Below are 20650 nucleotides of genomic sequence, written 5' to 3'. Positions count from 1 at the left end.
ATTTAAACTAATAAAAATAGAATAAAATTAAGTATTCAGCTCCTCTGTCACATCAGCCCTATGTCAAGTGCTCAACAGCCACATAGGCCAGCGGCTACCCTGGTAGCTCAGAAATGGACCATACCCATCACGGCAAAATGTTCTCTTGTACACTGCTGCTCTAGAGTTTCTTGAGTCCCTTTGCAAATATTATATAGCTAATTTATTTTTTTAATCCTCACCTAAGGATATTTTTTCCATTGCTTTTCAGAGAGAGTGGAAGGGAGAGAGAAACAGAGAGAAATATCGATGTGAGAGAGACACATTGATTGGCTGCCTCCTGCATTCACCCCAGCCAGGCCCGGATCGTGCCTGCAACTGAGATACATGCCATTGGCTGGAATCGAACCTGGGACCCTTCAGTCTGCAGGCCAACACTCTATCCACTGAGCCAAACCTGCTAGGGCACTACTTTGTTTCTTTATGCCTCTCTCCCTCTTTAAACTGTTTCCTTATAAATTGAGGCTAATAAGGTCTCCTTCAAAGGTCTGCTATAAAATTTAAATGAGGTATTAACTGTATGTAAAGCATACATCCCAGTACTTGGCACATTATAATGGGTAATAAATGGTAGCTGAACAAGTCCACTCAGCCTGGCACCAAACACATTTGTATTTTAAAAGTACCTATAACCTACAATGCCTTTTGAAACAATTTCCTTGGGAATCAGACTATTTTTATGGGAACAAGTCACTCATCATGGTTGACGAGAACCATTCTCAGAGTCATAAGGAGAGTAAGGGTTTTGCTTTCTATGATGCTTTGTATCTTTTTTTCTTTCTAATCCTCACCTAAGGATATTTTTTCCATTCCGTTACAGAGTGGGAGAGAGAAACGTCAATGTGAGAGAGACACATCAATTGGTTGCCTCCTGGACGCACCCCGACAGGGGCCGGGCTCTGCCCTTGACTGAGAATCGAACCCAGACCATTCTGGCCTATGCTCTAACCAGAGGAAAACTGGCTAGAGCAATGTTTTGTACCTTAATAAGAGAAAGGAATGAAAATTCCCTATGAGGAGCAACATTTCTAGCCCTAATTCATTTTTTTAAGTCCAATGAGATGGAAAATCTCTGCAGAGGTATTTATTTATACTGTAGGTGTCAACACAGCCTTGGGCCCAGACAGGCAAACCGGCTCCTCTAATGGGAACTGTGTATACACAGCAAAGGTAATTACTTTGGGCTACGGCTGCCAACTTATTTAGCAAACTCCCTGCTTGCAAAGGACTGAGCATCCTCCGGAGAATGGACCCAAATTCGTTGCAACTACCTGGACCCACCTGAGCCTCCTGTGCCACAGGCTCTTTGAGGTCTTTTGTAATTTGCATTCCTTAGGCAAATGGAATCTAAATTCCTCAGGCTAATTTCATCCTGATGGAACACCAAGATGACATGCATGTTGTTATCTCACTGCTTAGGATTTCTGCTTTATAATCATCAGTGTATGCTACAACAGGCAGGGGAGGTAGAGCGTTTGGGCTCAATTCCCACATTCGCTCCTTTACCTTACAACTGCCTTCGCCTTATAAAGCACCTTCACAGATATCTCAGTTGTACTTCATGAGATTCTTGTGTGGTGGGAAATTAAGATGGGGCTGAAAAATACCTACCACTTAGTGACATCATAGCTGTCATAAGGTCTTAGCACAATGCACTGTGCCCAATACAGCCTATCTGTAGTGATGCTATGGGCTCAAATGCATGGGGCACTCACTTGGGCCATGAGATTCCCACGGACATCTCCCCTTTCTAAACCAATGTGACAACTCGCCAACCCTTGGGTTTCTTATTACCACTGCAAGGTGCTCTTCAGCAAGAACCATCAGGTGACTTTGAAGAAAATAACATTTATGACAGGCCTTGGAACATACAAGGCACCCAGGGGGCACACAGTGGTGGGGGTGGAGAGATCCTGGGGTCCTGCCTTTTTTGGAGTAGACATGGGGTCTAGGGTTTCCTGGGCTTTTTTTTTTTTTTTTTTTAATTGATGTATTTTAGAGCGAGGAAAGGAGAAAGAAACCTTGATTTGTTCTTCCACTTATATATGCAATCATTGGTTGATTCTTGTATGTGCCCTGATCAGGGATCAAATCCAAAACCTAGGTATATTGGGACAATGCTCTAACTGAGCTGCCCAACCAGGGCCATAGGGCTTATTTTTTTTTTAAACTTTTATTTAAAATATTACAGACGTCCCTTTTTCTCCCCAATGACCCATTCCACCCCGTCCCACCCTCCTCCCCAGTCCCTCTCCCCAGCACTGTCCGTGTCCTTGGGTTGTGCATATATACATAAAAATTCTTCGGTTACTCTCTCCCCCTCCACCCACCCCTCCATCCCTCTGACATTCATCAGTCTGTTCCATGTTTCCATGTCATTGAACCTATTCTGTTCATCAGTTTATTAAGTTCTTTAGATTCCACATATAAGTGAGATCATGTGATGTTTGTCTTTCTCTGCCTGGCTTATTTCACTTACGTAATTTTCTCCAGGTCCAACCATACTGTCCCAAAGGGTACAAGAACCTTCTTTACAGCTGCGTAGTATTCCATGGTGTACATGTCCCACAGCTTTTTTATCCACTCAGCTACTGATGGGCACTTGGGCTGTAGGGCTTACTCTTTATTGGTGAATTTAAAACAGAAGGGCAAGAATTTAAAACACAGTGAAGAGAAAAAAGCAAGTAGCCCAAATGGTCAGTTACCAAAATCAAGATCACCTAAACAAAGGAGACTGGGAGGGGGAGGTGGCCTGGCTCTTTTAGTCCTGTGGCTGGCAGTGTGTTCCTAGTTTGAACTTTAAGATTCCATGAGGTTTAACAATTTCCAGTATCTTCAATCACAAAACGGGCAGTGATGAGCCAAAAGGAGGGCTTAAGATAGGTGGCACCCTGGATTCTCTTTTCAAGTAACAGAAGCAAATTCAATGAATCCCATTTAGCAAGTAATCAATTTATTAGGTGCCTACAAGTACAAACACTGAAAGCTGCTGTAGGGGAGTCTAAGGATGTGCTGGAGAAGAGCCCTGCTCTCAGAGCGTACAATCTAGGCCGCTAGTCACAATGAGGAATTGTGGCAATATCACTCTAGGCGACAGTAAGCAGAGTTCTTGCAAATGTTCACGTCCTTTGAAATCTCCTGTTGGACATGGAAATCCTTTCAACAGGAAGGCCAAACAGTGGGAAAGCGGCCTTTTGTGGAATGAATCGGCGACCTTGGCTTTGCTTATGAGCATCTTTCTGTAGCTGTTGCTTGTTCTTGTAACTTTCTCGGCATCATTTCCTAACGACCTTCGGAGAGCATCTCCACGCTTCCCGAACCTTCACCAGGTTTCCTGTTTGTTAGCGAGTGGCTCAGCTGCAGTTTGGCCTTGGAATGATTTATGGTCTGATTTTCCCTTCAGCAACTCCACGCTTTCACTTTGGTTGATGCTAGAATGATCTGCCTTGCAGTCCGAGGTTTTCGGGGGGGGGGGGTTAGTGAGATGCAATGCAAAGGAGAGCAGGCCAGACTTTTCCCTTAAACATTTAATAGTGCACTTATCGATTATATTCTGTACAGATACAGAGCACATATAAACCTCTTCTTTTATTTACTTTTTTCTCTTAGACTGTATTCATGAAAAGTGTATTTACATTAGGAAAAAAAAAAGCCTTGAGGTACAAAACCCAAAAGAATATCTGAGGTATAAATACAAGTATATTTTAAATAATAATCTTTATCATGCTTAATCTATGTTTTGAAAGCACAGTGGACATGTGTACATGTGTCTTAATAGAATGGTATATACAACATACAATCTTACAAATCTGAAAGCCATTAAAATTGAATATACAAGAATATCTTCATGAAAAACACTGATATCCAAAATACTCAAATTTTAACACTCTAATCCAGCCCCACCAATTCTTCAAAGAACCTTTGAAATAACACTGACAATGGTAGCTAAATTATGTTAAAACAAAATAAAAATCCTTCTTACAACCCTCATTCATACGTTATTCACTTTGATCCATGCTAAGTAAATTCACTAATACTGTCTCTTGAGTCAACCTTTACCATTACAGTAAAACCTGTATAAAGACCACCCTTCCAAAAAACTGTGCTGGGATTTTGCTTTTGTTTTTTACTATGAAACCTATTTGCCATCACCATGAAAATATATTCCAAGGGCATCATTATAAAGGAAAAGAAAAAGAAAATATAGGAAAATCAAAGCAAAAAAAAAAAAATCATAAAACCAGAAAACCTATTTGCTGTTAAGGGTAAATCCAATTAATAAGCCTGTTAAGCTTTCAGAAATACTGTTAATAACAACAACTTTTGTGGTTGGGTTATATTTACAGGGATTTCCTTGAGACATACTTAGCTTCCTATGTTCCCATACATAGCGTGTCTTAAAGAGTTTCTGTGATACACATGAAAATGCAAAGAATTCAGACAAGTAAAACATTCTGATGCTTGATTCAGGAGTAAACGATAGAGTGTTCAGTTTTTACATCTCAACTATTTAGAAAAAACAAAGCAAAACTGTGCTTTGGAACTAGTAAGGGGGAGTTCTTTTTCATCCCCTTAATCTATCCTGGTTAAAAACAACATCACTATTTGCAATTGGATCTGCAGATAAACTGTGTTTGAAATGGGCTATCAGAGTAAATTTACTACAATTACTGTTCAGGTAAAGGAGAGGTTGATAGAGGATTCTGTTTAATAAAACATAAAAAATAAATGGACAAGGGTAGGCTGCCAAACCCCCCAAAATAAAAGGGTTCCCTTTCTGGATGGATCCATGGGTAGTCAGATATTTCAGGTTAAACTGAATCTGATACATCAAAATCCTTCTTGGATGCATCTCAGTGTGCCAGACACTGCATCCCAACTTACACATCTATGCCATTCAACCAGCAACAAACAGACATACACACACTTCTCTGTGCAAACCTTTCTCTGCTCATCTCAGTGAGAAAACATGTCAAAGAGTACCAACTATTCCAGTGGCTACACCAGTCCCTCAACACGCTGCAAACAAAATGACATAGGTACACATACACCAGTATCACAAGAGAATGAAGTATCTTCATCATCTTCCAATATGTATTTATAAGAGTTTTGCTTCTCAGAAGCAATTCGCGTAAGAATAATTTTTTTTTTTTTTTGCACAGTCATATATTCCAGTCAAGGTCTTTAACACAGACCTTAAACAAACAGGAAGCAGCTTTAAAAATGTATCAAACAGCTAAAGTCAATTCCTCTACTCCAACTTGTAGTCTTGTTTCAGAATTAGACGCAGAACCCGTTCTTCCAAGGACTGGCAAGGGTTCCGGAAACAAACTCCCGGATGGTGGACACGGCTGCTCTGCCTCAGTGATCACCTGGATTTGGTGTCTTTGCTCTCAGTGTTCTGATGACAGAAAGAGTCTCGGATCTTTACAACTTCAGCTGCGCACAAATGTCCGAAAGACTTTGTGTACCACTCTGGCATGTGGCCCCTAGGACAGAAAGGAAAAGCAGATGAATTATTGGAGCTGCAAAGAGACTTCCACTTCTTGATCAGCAAATGTGTAAGTAAAGATTACTTGTATTACTCCAATGTAAGCTCCTAGCTCCTCCATCACACACTTGGAACTAGAAGTTTCTCAAGAAACTACGTAGAGTGCAGATACTCAGTAAAACTGTTCAGGGAAAGCTTTGGGCATATATAACAACAGAGCACACAGATACCTGGAGAAGTACTGAGATGGAAAGATTCAAATGGGAATTTATTTAACACGAGAGCCACCTGAAAAGAGTTTTCAGAGGTTCAATTTTTTTAAAACTGATTTTTAGAGAGAAAGGAAGGGGTGGGGTGGAGAGGGGGAGAGAGGGGGAGAGGGGAAGAGGGGGAGAGAGAGAGAAAGAGAGAGAGAGACATCGATCAGTTGCCTCTCCTATGCACCCTGACTGGGGAATGAACCCACAACCTGGGCATGCGCCCTGACCAGTTGAACCAGCAACCTTTTGGTGCAAGGGATGACCTTCAATCAACTGAGCTACACTGGCCAGGGCCAGAAGTTCGTTTGTTTTTGTCTGTAATGCTGCATTTCACTAATTTTCTGATACTAATACACATTGGTCCATAGAAAAGATTATAGGCCCAATGAATTATTAAAAGGGCATGTCACATTATTCGGACACCTTTGACTGTAAAATGAGAACATCTGCTTGTTTGTCCAAACTCGCATTTCCTGTGGCTTTAAATTCATGGCAGAACCACCATATCCACACTACTTTAGTGCCACATTTTCTAAAGGATCAAAGTTAGGATGTGGTATCCAAAGGCCAAGAAATAGGAAGGTGTTACTTAATAAGCACCACTCTTCATGGAGTAACCAAGATACAACATGTATGCATTTAAGCCATTCTTTGCATCCGACAAAAAGTCTCAAATCTTCTTCATGACCCTCACACCATGTCAAAAAATCAGAATCAACATGTACCTTAAGTCAGCTCTGCACATGTAGGTGAGTTTGGATTTCCCTGACCCGCAGGGTTCGATCAGATACCTGGACAGGAGCACGTTGGCCCTCACCCCTACCACAGGTGCCTGGTCGTGATCCACGGATGTGAGTAAAAGGGCACAGGCCCCCTTGGGTAAGTTAGTTCTCCATGTCCTGTAGAGACAAAACCAGAGGGAAAAAATAAAATTTCCTGGAAGCCAAGTTGAAAATGGGGCCTTAATCTTAGAGTCAGCTGAAGGACGGGATGGGTGGCCGTGCTGTGTGACCCAGCCCTGTGTGGACGGCATCCTCTCCACTACTGTGCAAGGACTCCTGAATGATAGCTCTGTACAGAGCCACGTCTCCAAAGGGTGTTTATGCTCAACATAGTCAGCTCTTTTGAGGAGAACCAATCTGAAGTGTGACGAAAACCATTTTTACATTTCACAGCTGTATGAGAGGATAAACATCCAAATGAGGGTTGCTCTGTTGGAAAAGTTCTGGACAAATGATGTGACAATTCTTCAAAGATTCTTGGAATTCCTCTTTTAATAATGTCTCCAGAGAATTATGAATTCGATATAAATCAGCTTCAACCACAGCTCACTTGGAACTGAATGTTATTTCCTGGCTTATGCATCCATCAGCTATTTCTACCTAGGACATCTATCCTAAAAGGGGCAAGAATCTGTTACCACGGAGCATATTCAATTAAATGCACCTCTCTTTCTGAGATCAGTTTTGAAAGAGTCCAAACCATTTCAGGAATGAACACACTATTGAAATAAAAGTAGATATATTTTTCATATTTGCAAGGGTTCAACACTTTTATGGAGGCATACATTTTATTTGCAGTAATTTTACCATCTCATAATATTCAGTGACATACAGGTCGTCCTCACTACAATAATCAATTTGGAAGCTCTCACCTCAGAACGACGTAGTCCCGAGCGGGGTGGGGTGCCATACTGTTCTGAACATACTGGTAAATTTCAGTTTGACTGTCCAGGATTTCAATCACTTTTGAATCCAACAGGTCTACATCCCAGAGGTGCTGCTCTTTAAGTAGGCGCTTCAAGATTTCCTCGGGGGTAGCAGGGACTTCGATGGTTGACCTCCAAAGCCTCAGAGGAGGTCCTTCACTCACCTGAAAAGAGGATGTGTTTTTCAGTGCTAAGGCAATCCATACACACACCTAGACTTTAAAGGCAAATCACGCCCGGCCTGGCCCGCATATATCAGTGGTTGAGCATCCACCTATGATCCAGGAGATCTTGGTTCATTCAATTCAAAGCACATGCCTGGGTTTCGGGCTCAATCCCCAGTAGGGGGCGTGCAGGAGGCAGCCGATCAATGACTCTCATCACTGATGTTTCTCTCTCTCTCCCTCTCCCTTCTTCTCTCTGAAATCAATAAAGACATATTTAAAAAAAAAATAAAGGCAAATCACTAGCTGGGTATATGGTCATCTGTTTGGAGGCTAATAATTACCTATGGCTTTAACAGGCTGCCACCCCAAGTACATCCCAGGGTTAGGCCAGAAAGTGAACAGAACCAGTGGTGTCATTTCAGGTCAAAATCGTTCCATCTATATTCCTGGGACCCATATTAGGGTCAGTGAAATAAAGTAGGACCCTTTATTTGCACCCCAAAGCCTGCATGGCCATCCAAATTGCCCTCACGGTCTTATTTCTTTTCAAGGTGGTGGAGACAGAATCAACAAATACCTGCGATGGGCCTATCCTGCTAAACCACAACATATGTGTCTGCCCTCATAGGGCTTTCAGTCCCAACAAGTCAATTTCTCCCCCAAGTGCTTCCTGCTCTTCAAAGGGCCCAGAGCAGAGTGGAGCCCAGCAAGTGTTGCTCAGTGGCTGAGTATTGACCCATGAACCAGGAGGTCACAGTTTGATTTCTGGTCAGGGCACATGCTCGGGTTGCAGGCTGGATCCTCAGTAGGGGGCGTGCAGAGGCAGCCAATCAATGACTCTCTCATACTTACGTTTCTATCCCTCTCTCCCTCTCTCTGAAATCAATAAAAATATATTAAAAAAAGAAAAAGAACAAAGAGTGTAGAGTGGAGTGTGCAAGAGGATTCTGACCAAATTAAAAGTCTAGGCAGGTTACATAAGGCCCTAAAGCCCAATACCACTAGAGAAACACTCCAGGGAACTCTAGTGTGATTCTGTGGGAGCACTGCATTAGCTGTTTTGATTCCTCTGACGAGCGCTGGGTAAGTATTCCTCACCGGGCTGGTTTCCGCTTTTACCTGGGGAATCTGAATCACCTGGCTGCCCAGCTCTGCTAAAAAGGGAATGGGTGCCAGATCCCCACGGAGAGCTGTGTTGGTAACAGGATCTCATCTCTGATGAACCCAAGCCCTGACCCCTGGAACTCAACGGCTGACAACAGGGAGATGACTTACCTTCTTATAGGACAGCTCGGCCTGCTCTGAGGTAGAGCAGCTGACCCAACCTTTAAACTTCTCTTTGACCTCCTTAAACAGGCCGTCCACGCAGTCCTGGAGGAAGTGTTGGTAGTCAGCTGACTCGTCGTTACAAAGGCGTCCTAATGCTTCTAGAGTGAGGGGCTTCAGTTCTTGCTCGGTGTAGGAATTGCGACATCGGCTCATTTCCTCAGGAACCTGTGAGGGACAGGAGACCAAAAGGAGGTTGATCCGCCTGTGTCCATTCTCATTGACCATCAATGGAAGCGTCAGGGCACAAACAATGGGTTAGACCCTCAGGGTGGCACAGACAGTCCAATACCTGTTCCCAACAGATGGAGGATGTCCCTACCCACCTCACACGGTATCACGAGGAAACAATCAATCTTCATAAAAAGGTATCTAAACAGCTTATTCTCATGTAAGGTATCTGAAAAGTCACTGTAGCAGGGTAAATGACTAAATAGGGCTTATAGTGAGGAAGACACGTGTCTCAGATACAGAATTTATTTCAAGTAATTTGTTGCTTTTTTAAGGGGTATGGAGGTCGGCAATTTCATTAAACATACTAACTCTAATGAACTTATACATTATAATATATGTAGTAAGACACTCGGGTTATGTATATAATGTCCAGCTGGGGAAAATACCTCTTGGTAGGAGGTGAACAAGTGCTGCACTGAAGATTTCATCTCTACTCACATTACCCTTAACAAACAGCAAAATCCCCCCACTCTGTACCTGGAAAAGCTTCTTGCACTCAGCAATCATGTGGGCCAGCCCTTGAGTGGCAGCGAGGTTTTCGTTCAAATCTTTCTGATCTGGTTTGCCTAAACTCTGTTTCCTTTGCATTACCCTGCACAGAAGAAATAGGAGGGGAAAGACTCGAATATTTGCGTATTTTAAAATCAATGTGTTAGTCAAAGAAATCCAAAGGAGAGAAATAAACCGCCCCACTGGAGCCTCTCTGTAATTCAAGGGTTAAAGTGTGCTTTACTTTAGTCACTAGTGTTTTTCAATTTTATCAACAACACACAAAAAACATGAAAGAGACTGTTTTCAATGAAATCTAGGCTGTTTAAAGCCATTATAGTAAATAGGTTCCTATTTAAATAGGGCAGCTTGTAAGGTCTATGTAAGTGTGGTGGGAAGGGAGAAAGGCAGCTTAAGAGAGGGGCGTGGGTGGGAGGCATTGGACACCGAGGTAGATAGTGTCACTATTCTTCCCAGTTTAAATAAACAGGACCCCTCCCAAAGGTGAGGGGAAAATCCATTGTTTCCTAAAGGTCTTGCCTTTATCTTATCTTATCTCTCTCTAGGCTCATCTCTGTCCTTGGTCCCATTAAAGCTGGAAGCCTAGTCAACAGCCAGAACTAGTTAAAGGATACTGAAGCACTGTGTGGCTTCAACTAGCACAGCGAGGCCCCATGCTTCTAGCTGAGAAACATTTGCCAAGTTCCTCCCGAGCTGAAGGAACAGGATCAGCTGGATGGGTTTGGCACGTAGGGCCAGTCCAGTTTGTGACTGTTTTCTACACACATCTTCACAAGAAATATTCACAGAAGTCAGATGCTCCAACCGCTCTGCCATTTCTTCTTTTCAGACACGGGCCAGCTACTTACTTAACTGACCTTCCCTGCAACCCCAGGTTCCTCTTAAGGGAAACAGATACCAACATTATCTTCACCTCCTATGATTGTTATGAGGATTAAATGAGAATTTAATGAATGTCAAGGGTGCAGTCCCGTGACTGGGACAGAGCAAGTGCTGAGCAAACACCAGCCTTTGTTATTTTCCAGATTCTCCGACTTCTTCTACAGCCACTCCCACCTTGCCTACATCTAAGGAGAAACTCTGCAAATCACTGGCTTCACCAGTTCCTAACTGAGAGGCTCAACCCTTTTCTTAGTTCCTTCAGATCCGGCTACTTCCCTTCAATTGCCTGGCACAGGCCAGGAGCTGTGCTCTACTGGCCACGCAGAAGCCAGGGCAGCAGGGCTCTCACCCCCGACGCAGTTGTTCAGGCCAGTAAGTCTGTGTGACTCTCTGATGGCAGAATATGATGACAGTGTCACAGAGGGCACTGGGTAGCACTGGGGTGAATATCTGTCCCCTATAACTAGACTGTTGGGAAGTCACACCTCCTGGGCTAGGAAGAAAGGAGGGAGGAGGGCAGGAGAGGTTCATGGGCTGTGAAGGATGAAGGTCCACCGCCTTTGGGCCTGACCTGGGTACGAATCCCGCGGACACGGGGACAACCCCAGGAGAGGGAGGCGCATGCCCGTGCGCACCTCTGACTGTACCTTGGGGAAGAATTCTCTCTCTTCAGGGTGTTGAGGTGGAAGAGGGAGGGCGCCAAGCACACGGCCAGGTTGGTCGGAGTCATCTGGTTCTCCTTCACAGCTGCCGTGACATCACTCAAGAAATAAAGGAGCGTCTGTAGAACCTCCCGGTTCTCGTCGGGCAGGAGCATAATGGCCGCCTTGATCGCCTGGAGGCGCTGGTCCTTGGGCACATCTGCACAACACCAGCATTTTCCCCGTCAGCCCAGTGATTTTCCATGTACATCGCAAGGAAACGTCCCAAAGCAAACACATCAGCATCAAAGACCTCAGCCCAGGCCTGAACAAGCACTTGCAGAAAGTGTACTCGAGGTTAATATGGAAGAAATTAGGGTTGCACCGGCGTCACTACCCTCAAGTATTTCCTGCCGGTGGAGGAGGTAAAATATTTTAAACACCCACAATGCCAATATACTCCTAAGTCCACCTTCGGATTCAACTCCAGACGAGGCCTGCTTGTTTAGTTTACAGAACACTTTTTCTTTGCTAAGTACTTTTTAGAAATTCCTAATTTACCATTCTCAATTACTGAAAATATTATACATGTACACTTTTGTTCCATGTCAATGAAATATCTAAGATGTTTAAGAGGGTTAAGAACTGAGATGTCTCAGTCTTTCCTACAAAAATGTTCAGTTCAGTATCTCTGGGGACTTTCATAATTTTAACTGATCTGCTCATTTCTGAAATGGGAAAAGGAAGCTGCTCCAATTTTCAGTCGATTTAAACCACAGGCGTATCTGACTAGTGATTTCTCTAAGTTTTAGAAAGCCTACTGAGAGGCTATTATAAAAATACATGCTTGAGAACTAGACCCATAAAGTAAGACACATGTAGAAAATGCTGGACCCAACCTTCAGGTCTCCTTTTCCAGGGAAATCTTTCTTTTAAAAAGGCATGTGGTGGAAAAATCAAGTCACTCAAATGCAGCGCCATAGGACAAACCGATTAAACAGCTCCATGGTTACAGTACATAACAAATACCTTGGTGGGGAAAATGTGACCTGTGTTTTCATAAAATATGAAAGGATGAAACAAATAATGAAATAATCCAGACCAGCTCCATTTCTCATAAAACAAAGTCCAATGCGCCAGCTAAAGACGATGTGAGCACTAAGAGAAGCTGCTTTCAAGTTACATTGCTGTAACACTACACGGAGCCAAGAAAAACACACGGCTGTAAAAGCTATAATTCTGATCTTGATCATTAATTTAGATAACTGTTTGCTTTAAGCTTTACTTAAAAGTGAGAGGGGCATGGGTATTGTTTTCCCAAGTATTTCTGGCAGAAGCTGAGAAGAATAACAGAAAAAGATTATTTATTCATTGAACATCAAGATAAAGCATACAGACACCTGTGAAATTTTAAACACAACAGGTCCTGCTGGAGAGATGTGAAGCAACTGAAATTTCCACAGACAAGGTGGAGAGACAGATTTTGGTACTTGCCCTTTTAAAAGCTTCTTGGATAATGTTGTTCTAGAAACCAATGAAAGAATGAGCTCCGGGATCAGAATGTAAAAATGTACAATTGCTTCAGTAATTAGAGAATGATGACAAGGGGAATTTGTTTTTGCAATCCACAGGTATATAGAAACCTGTTCCACAAACAAAGGGGCAAGGAAGAAACTGATGACGTGTTTCCAAGAGGCCAACAGGTGGGTCCAAAAAGAGTGACATCAAAGGAAGCTAGAGGTTTCAGGTGGTCGCACTTCTTCCCACCTCCAACAGGGTTAAGGTCAAAGAACACTTACATTGGTAGATCTGTAGGAAGGTTTCGGAGAGTTTGTTTGTCATTAGTGGCTCAGGAAGATCTCGAAAATACTGCTTCAACATGTCTGCCACGTCATAAGCAGACTGCCCTTCATAGCTGACACAATCTACAGCACTTTCATTCATCTGGCGCAGGGCCTGAATCCGGGATTTCACACCTGACTTTCTGAAGAGCCCGACCTGTTGGGAAAAAACAGTGTCAAGATGAAAGCAACATCTTCACTACAGAACTAGAAAAAGCAGCACGCACCCGAGTTCCCGAGATTAAGTGGGATCTGCAGGCAGCAGCTCTCACCTGATCCAAACAGTGGTTGCGGAGATAGCGCATGGCCTGCTGAATGCTCTGGGGCAGGGGCTGTCCTGTGCGCTGCACGTTGACTGTCAGGGGGACCCCGAACACATTCCGGTCCTTGTAGTCTGGAACCTTGATTCTTTTCATGAACTTGGGCACGGCCCTATTTAAGGAAATTGGTGGGGAGATGAGATGTTTACTAGCCTGTCTCCTCTTGTCCATCTCCGCAGGTAAACCCTGTGGGCCCTAGATCTGTGCTATTAAGGTGGCTATTTAAATGTAAATGAAATGGAATTAGAAAATCAGCTCCTCAGTTGCACTAGCCACATTTCAAGCACTCACTAGCCATTTGTGGCCAGTAGCTACCATACTGGACTGTGCAAATTTAGAACATTTCCTCCATTCCAGATAGTTCCATTGGACAGATCTTCTAAGAGTTGGGGCTGGCAGGCCAGTCACAGTTACTCAGTTGGGGATTCTCCTTCCACTGTTAACTCTGAGAATTGGGTCTATATGCTTTAATTTTTATTTTCTTAACTGATTTTTTTTAGAGAGGGAGAGAGAAACATTGATTTGCTGTTCCACTTATTTATGCACTCATTGGTTGATTCCGTATGTGCCCGCACCAGGGATGGAAGCGCAACCTTGGTGTATTGGGAGGATGCTCTCACCAACGGAGCTGCCTGGCCAGGGCCGGGTCTCTATTCTCAAGGGAACTGACGGGCTTCCTTACAAAACAGAGGCACAGGAAGAACAGAAGCAGAAAACAGCCTGCAGAACCCTAATCAGGTGCCACACAACAGTCTGAAAAACAAGTTCCCCTTTGTCCTGAAATCAGACAAGAATCATTTCTAAGTTCTTGACAAGAACCAGAGTGTTTAGGGTTAAAAGAACCAGGTAAGGCTGGACGACAAAACAGCCAATACAAGATGTTGGTCAAACACAGGCACCACCAAATCCAGAGCTCAATAGCAGGGGCCACGCTAATGACCTGAAGTCGGAAAAACTCTCCAGCCACGAGCCCGGAGCATGGAACATCTTCAGGTGGCTAAAGGAAGGCGCAAAAGAACCCGGAGGGTTGTGCAGCCCAGCCCCTGCTCCCCGGAGTCCTGAAGCCAGGCCCAGCCCCCGGGTATGTGCAACAGCAGGAACCAGTGTCAGGCATTTAATGCTGTCGAGCTCTACAGGCGGCCTCGGTGAATGAGACAAGAAAGGGCCAGGACTAACAGGAAAAGAATTTTGTGTCGAGTTTCTCCCCGCTCCGTGGATCCCACAATGCGAGGCTTTTACATTCGGTTTTGACTCACTGGAAAAACTGACCAGAACTCAACAAGCATTATGGACTTTCAGATTCTTGAGGGTTTGGTGGGAAGGGGGTGGACAACTCAGAAACGAGAATGTAAAATATGCAGTTTTAAATAGCCAGCAGGGAAATGTGACTCCGCAGAGGAACATGGCAGGAGGCAGACCGCCTTGACTTCTGGGTGCTTACCAAGAGCCACGACATGGTGCTGTTTATAGTCGCAAGAAAGGTAAAACTGAAACGCAGGGCCAAATCTGCATTTCCATAAGCTAAGTATACGGTAGCCCGGCTCTAAGTGTGCATAATACTCGCTTTGTCGGGGAGCGAGGCCCGGCAGCGGAATGTGCAAAGAACACATTACGACCTCCGCCGAGAATCTGAAGCATGTGGGGATAAACCGGTCAATACTTATTTCTGTCATTCAGAACAAACAACTTCTGTATTTAGCCAGGCTCACATAATAACAGCCTTTGAACAGGAGGTGCTTTGATGCCGAAGTTGAACTCACTACGAGTCCTGAGGAGAGGGGGAGCCCGGTCACCCTGCTCCACGGACTCTCAGGCGCTCCGGCTTGCTCCACAGCACTACTAGCGAAATGCTCCGCTTTTACCAAAGGCAGTAGTTGTGCAAGTGGACAACAAACACACAGACGGGTAGAAAGACGTAAGGCTACCCAGCTGACACTGTGGAATGCTGGATGTCAATCTCGGGACATTCTTCGGTTTTGCACTGATTGTAAAAAAGGTAAGATACGCGCATATTAGGTCACATCCATGACCCATCCAGCCCAACAGTTATACACACCAAGGGCCGTGTTTTCCTAAGTAATAATGGACAGTTCATCTGATTAATTTTATCCTCACATGTATTTTACTCTGTATAATATCTTGGAGTAGTGAATTCCTTAGATATATTAACTGTGTAAGAGTCTTTGTTGGAGAAAACATAACCTAAAGTCTTTAGCACAGGTAGATTTTTGAGTCATCCTATAAACAGTCACATCAAAAATGTTTTCTAAAAACATACAATAGGGTTATAATGCCAAGTACATCAAGCATTTTAAACTGGGTCTCAAAACATCTTATCATCTAAACAACATTTTTCCTTCCTTCTTTCCAAAATACAATCTGCTACTGTGCATATATTTACCTGTGGTTGGCTACTCCTACCTCTGGAGGAGGCACCTGCACAATTTGATGGAAGAGGGATGCGTTCTCACCCCATCAACTGGAAATCTGTCACTGAGAGAGCTGTAAAGTTAACTAACCAACCCTGCAGGTAATTCCCTAAACCTCAAGCAGCATCAACTGTGGCCACAACAAGGCAGAGTGTCACTGCTTCAGGAGGGTCGGCTAAGGGTATTAAAAGGATAGAACTGTTATACACTCAGTGTTGGGACAGCCTCAGGAGCTGACCGAAAACATCTTCAATTACAGTTCACAGAGCAGTTTAAACGCTTACCAGCTGAAACCATGTTTATTAGAAGGCGTGTATTTCTCCAGCAGGGCGGTTAGCTTCAGGAGCGAGTACTTCTGTAGCAAGTTCATCTGGGCCACAGATTGGCAGTTAATCTGCAGTGACACAGAGTTTAAGCTCGGCCGATGAGAGCTCTGGAAACTGTGCCACCTCAGCCTGTGCCTGCGAGAGAAGAGCGGGGAAGTCAGGGGGTTCAAGGCAGTTTCACAGGCAGACACAGATCAGCAGGGGGCTGCTCACCGGCATCATCTCTCAGGAACCGAGATGACTCAACTTCAAAAATAACATAAAATCTATCACCTTAACCATTTTTAAGTGTACGGTTCAGGGGCGTTAAGTACATTCACACTGTCGCACAACCATCACCACCATCCACCCACACTTATTTAATCTTCCCCAACTAAAAGTCCACATCCATTAAACAAAGTCCATTCTTTCAGGATGTTAGGATTTCCTGGTCCGCCTCCTTCTTAGGCATTTCCATGGGCTGTGAATGCCAGACTTAAATGATCCTATTTCCCTACACAACAAGCAGAAGCGGTCCCTTTCTGACTGCCCCTCCCCAGGCGGGAGAGGGAACAAGAGCTCTTACCTGTTGGACCTTGTCAAGGAGGCCCCGACCCCAGAATCCCTCCTCTCTGGGATGTCAGAGGGCTCTTCGGGCTCATTCAGCGAGTTGCCTGTGCTGTCCAGGTCGCTGGGTGTGGCTCGGTCGTGGTCCACATCCAGGTGTATCTGCTTGGGAGAGGACGGGCACGGGGAGACCGAGTCCAGGGCCGAGTCCGAGTCTCCCTCATCTGAGAACTTCTCCGACCACTGGTTGACGATCCTCTGCATGCCATTCACGTGGTAGAGGATGTCGTCGAGCTCAGGGAAGATGTCCTCATTCTCCAGGTCGGCCAGGTCACCCGAGCTGGAATAGAGAATGGAGCCCGGCACGTTGTCGTAGATACTCAGGCGGCTGCTCATGGAACTGGAGGAATTGCGTCTCTTGAGCTCCTTGGGGCTGTCGCTGCTGTTCTCCCTCCTCAGGCTGATGTGGCCGGGGCCGTGGAAACTTCCAGTCCTCCAGTTCACAGAGCTGCTATTCCCCGAGGGAGAGAAACTGCCATTGGAGAGGGCCTTGGGGAAGGTGCCAGGCTTGTGATCCTCTGGGATGTAGAACACCGTGTCCTCTGGGTAGGTCTCGCGGTTCCTGAAGTTCTGCTCCACGACGTTGTTGAATGCCGACTGACTGAAGGGGTCAAAGCCCTCCAGGTACATGCCCACCCGCTTGTTGCAGGCGCTGAGGCTCCGGGTCCTGGTGACAGGGCTGGGCGTGCTGACGGCGCTGCTGGTCTCCGACTGGCTGCTGCTGCTGCTGGTCTGCGTGGAGTTGGAAACGCTCCTCTTTCGTACCATGGGGACGTTGATGTGGTTGCCGTTGAGGGCGGCGATCTCCACGCAGTTCAGCTGCTTCAGCTTCTCCTCGTCCATGCCCTCCTGCAGGACGGGCCCGCTGATGATCAGCCCCAGCTTGGAGGGCGCCTTGTGCTTGCCGTGCTGGGAGCCCTTGAGCTTCAGGCTCTCCATGCGCTTCAGCAGGCTGCGCGTCTTGGACTTGGCGTTCTTCTCGTGGCCCTTCATGCCGAAGCTGAAGCTGGACAGTTCCTTGGGAGAGGGCAGGCTGCAGAAAGAGTCGTCGTTGCCTACAAAGTTGCCGGAGGACGAGCAGACGCTAAGGACCGAGTTAGTCCGGGGTGTGGCAGTGGCAGTGTCCCCGCCGCCGCCGTGGGGCACATGGGCGGGGAGGCTGCTGGTGCTGCTGAGGCTGCGGACAGAAGCCACGTCCTGGCGCTCGCTGAAGTCCGTCAGCATGCTTTCGTGGCTCGGGGCGCTCTTCAGGTGGGGATCCTCTGGGGACCCAGGGACTGGGTCCTGCTTTGGAGAAAAGACATCAAACTCTTCAAGCCGGGACCACCTCTTGCTGTCCCTCTGGAAAGTCCACTTGCCACTTATTGCACAAGGCTCGTCCTCGTCGGAATCCTCACTCTGAAAAGACAAGAAAGCCACTGGTCCCTGGACAGGCAAAGAGCAGGGAGCAGGACATGTGCTGAGGTCCAGGGGCCCAGGAGACTGCTTGTAATACACCATCATGGTCGATCCTCCCTTATACTTTTATTTTATTATTAAAAATAATAACAACAACTATGTGTGTAAAGAATGTAAGAGGAAAAAGCTTGTCCAAGTGTTTGAAGTGAAATAAGTTATTTTATGGAAACTCCGGGGTCTACGGGGTTTTTTAACTGCTCGAAACCTCTGAGATCTGTCGAAATTCCAGGCATGCAAAATATTTCGAACTGGAGTCAGTGGCGGGTAGGACTCCCTCTGCTCTGCCTCCAATTTTGCTGTCTGTTGATAGTGTGTGTTTATATCCCCTTTTGCAATTGAAAAGGTACTTCTCAAACACTAAGAGTGGTAACTAAAGTCTCTAGCCACCCTAAACATTCACAAGCTCTCCTAACAGACTAACAGAGACACCAGGCAAGAGAAGCCACCGCATCTCTTCCTTCACTCGCTTACCTGTTCTTTTCCATTCCCTCCCCCACCAGACACGGGTCTAGAGCTAATGCCACAAGTGTCCTGTGAAGTTTCAACCTCAGATCCGCTCCGGGCAATTTAACAAGGCTTCACAAATACCCAATCCTGACAATACGAAACATTCACAAAGGCTAAGTAACATCTCTGCTGATTACGCTTGATTTATGGGGACTCGGGGCTACGCTGTAACACAAGCTATTGCATCTGAGCCTTTCAGGAGAAATGTCAAAAGGCATGCATGATTCAGCATGATGCATACCTTCCCCCTCAGTGTGGGAAACACCATATGACCCAAGTTGCAAAGACAATGAGTCAAGAGCATTAAACGCTGACTTGTAGCCTCTTCTCCACAGCTCAGTGGGTGTTGAGGTTCCAGTTCATTTGTTTGAAAGGTTTAACTTCCCCAAGAAGGCAACTTGTTGCAGGCCAGGGCTCCAGCATAATTAAAATGTGTGCTCTGAACAGTCAGAAAGTATGTTCTTGGACCAAACGTATTCCTGTTTACTCTAATTTGTGACACTCACTCCCAGTACTACACCCACTTCTTCTAAGATCTCATAAAAGGCACTCACATTTCATACCTAGAAGAAAATACCATCTGACTGAGTTATGTGTCACCATTTGACTAGAATGTGTGGGATTTCCTGCCCTCCCTTCTCTCCCAGTTCCTTTCCTCCCTCCAAAATCATCATTCTTCACTATCCCACAATCCAGCCTTCACTCAAATCTCTGCAGCTCTGAAACATACGTACTATTACATGTGGGAACTAGCTGTACTTTCTACAGGGAGCAATCAACGCAAAGTCTACCACAATGCCTCCAGCCCCACCCCTTTAATATGGAGGGGCGTTAAGTTAACGAGGCAAAATAGATGATTTGTTCAGATCAAAATCAAGAGGAAAACTCATAGATACAGAGACAAGACTGGTGCTTGCCAGAGGTGGGGGGCTGGGAGAAACAGGTGAAGGGGGTAAAAAGATACCAACTTCTAGTTATAAATAAATAAGTCCTGCAGATATAACGTACAGCATTATGACTATAGTTAATAATACCGTATTGCATATTTGAAAGTTGCTAAGAGAGTAGATCTTAAAGTTTTCATCACAAGAAAAAAATTTTAACTATGTGTAGCGATAGATGTTAACTAGACTTACTGTGGGAATCATTTCGCAATACATACAAATATCCAATTATTATACCGTGCACCTAAAACTAATATAGTGTTATATGTCAATTATACTGCAATTAAAAAATACATCAGGAAGAACAAAATTTATTGGCTGGCTGCAGCTATTGGGCTCACCTACGTAAGGCTACACAGTCTTTGGTACATTTGACTGATTTAGAACATTAAAAATGTCAATGTTTTGGAGAACAAAGAAGTAAGAGTTTGAAAACAAAAACCTATTACAAAACACCTAATTGTGTTTCTGGTTTGCCCCCTTTCCTCCCATCCTATTGTACATTTTATATACTCACCCTCTTCCGATGAGGACTGATTTCCAGTTTCATCACCGCACATTTGTTTAAAGTGTTTAGACGCCTATAGAGCAAAGAAATAACATTAGTAAAAATAGGACACCACTGATGGGTGGATAAATATTTCTTTCCCAAACAGTTGACATCTTTAGTGAGTTTCTTTGAATCCATCAATATCTATAACTTAGAAGAGTATTAGAAACGTCTTTAAAGTGAGTCGTTTAAAAATTCCTCTATATTTCTTAAGTTTTTTCATTTAAATTTAATTTTACTATTATATAGTACAGTGGCACACTGCTATGTAAGGTACTGTCAGGTGCCTCTTATGTCTTCATGGAACAAATAACTCTCAATGATCCCTAGTCTGAGTCATGAGGTAGCTCCACACAGTAAGTGCCAGTGATGTCTCCTATCAAAGAAACAGTCACAGAGACAAGGAACCAA

General features: G+C 44.7%; 1 protein-coding gene across 8 annotated transcripts in view; it reads right to left on the bottom strand.

Moving 5' to 3' along the window:
- Positions 1-3720: 3720 nt before the first annotated feature.
- Positions 3721-20650, bottom strand: part of DLC1 (DLC1 Rho GTPase activating protein) — a 321812-nt gene continuing 304882 nt past the window's right edge. For 4 of the 8 annotated variants that reach the window (XM_081130751.1, XM_081130753.1, XM_081130752.1 and 1 more), the window contains 11 exons: positions 20207-20270; positions 16740-18178; positions 16133-16309; positions 13372-13531; positions 13058-13256; positions 11265-11478; positions 9703-9817; positions 8941-9159; positions 7445-7662; positions 6516-6689; positions 3721-5528 (listed from right to left, as the gene is read on the bottom strand). In XM_081130751.1, the coding sequence (XP_080986877.1) occupies positions 5408-5528; positions 6516-6689; positions 7445-7662; positions 8941-9159; positions 9703-9817; positions 11265-11478; positions 13058-13256; positions 13372-13531; positions 16133-16309; positions 16740-18178; positions 20207-20270 (3100 nt within the window). In that variant the 3' untranslated portion in view covers positions 3721-5407. Of the gene's footprint in view, positions 5529-6515; positions 6690-7444; positions 7663-8940; positions 9160-9702; positions 9818-11264; positions 11479-13057; positions 13257-13371; positions 13532-16132; positions 16310-16739; positions 18206-20206; positions 20271-20650 lie in introns of all 8 variants that reach the window. The other 4 variants (XM_081130750.1, XM_081130756.1, XM_081130757.1 and 1 more) reach the window with 1 other exon arrangement.

This window comes from Miniopterus schreibersii (genome assembly GCF_964146895.1).
Source record: "Miniopterus schreibersii genome assembly, chromosome: 2".
Classification (NCBI taxonomy): Eukaryota; Metazoa; Chordata; class Mammalia; order Chiroptera; family Miniopteridae; genus Miniopterus; species Miniopterus schreibersii.
This window is presented reverse-complemented; position numbering and strand designations above follow the sequence as displayed.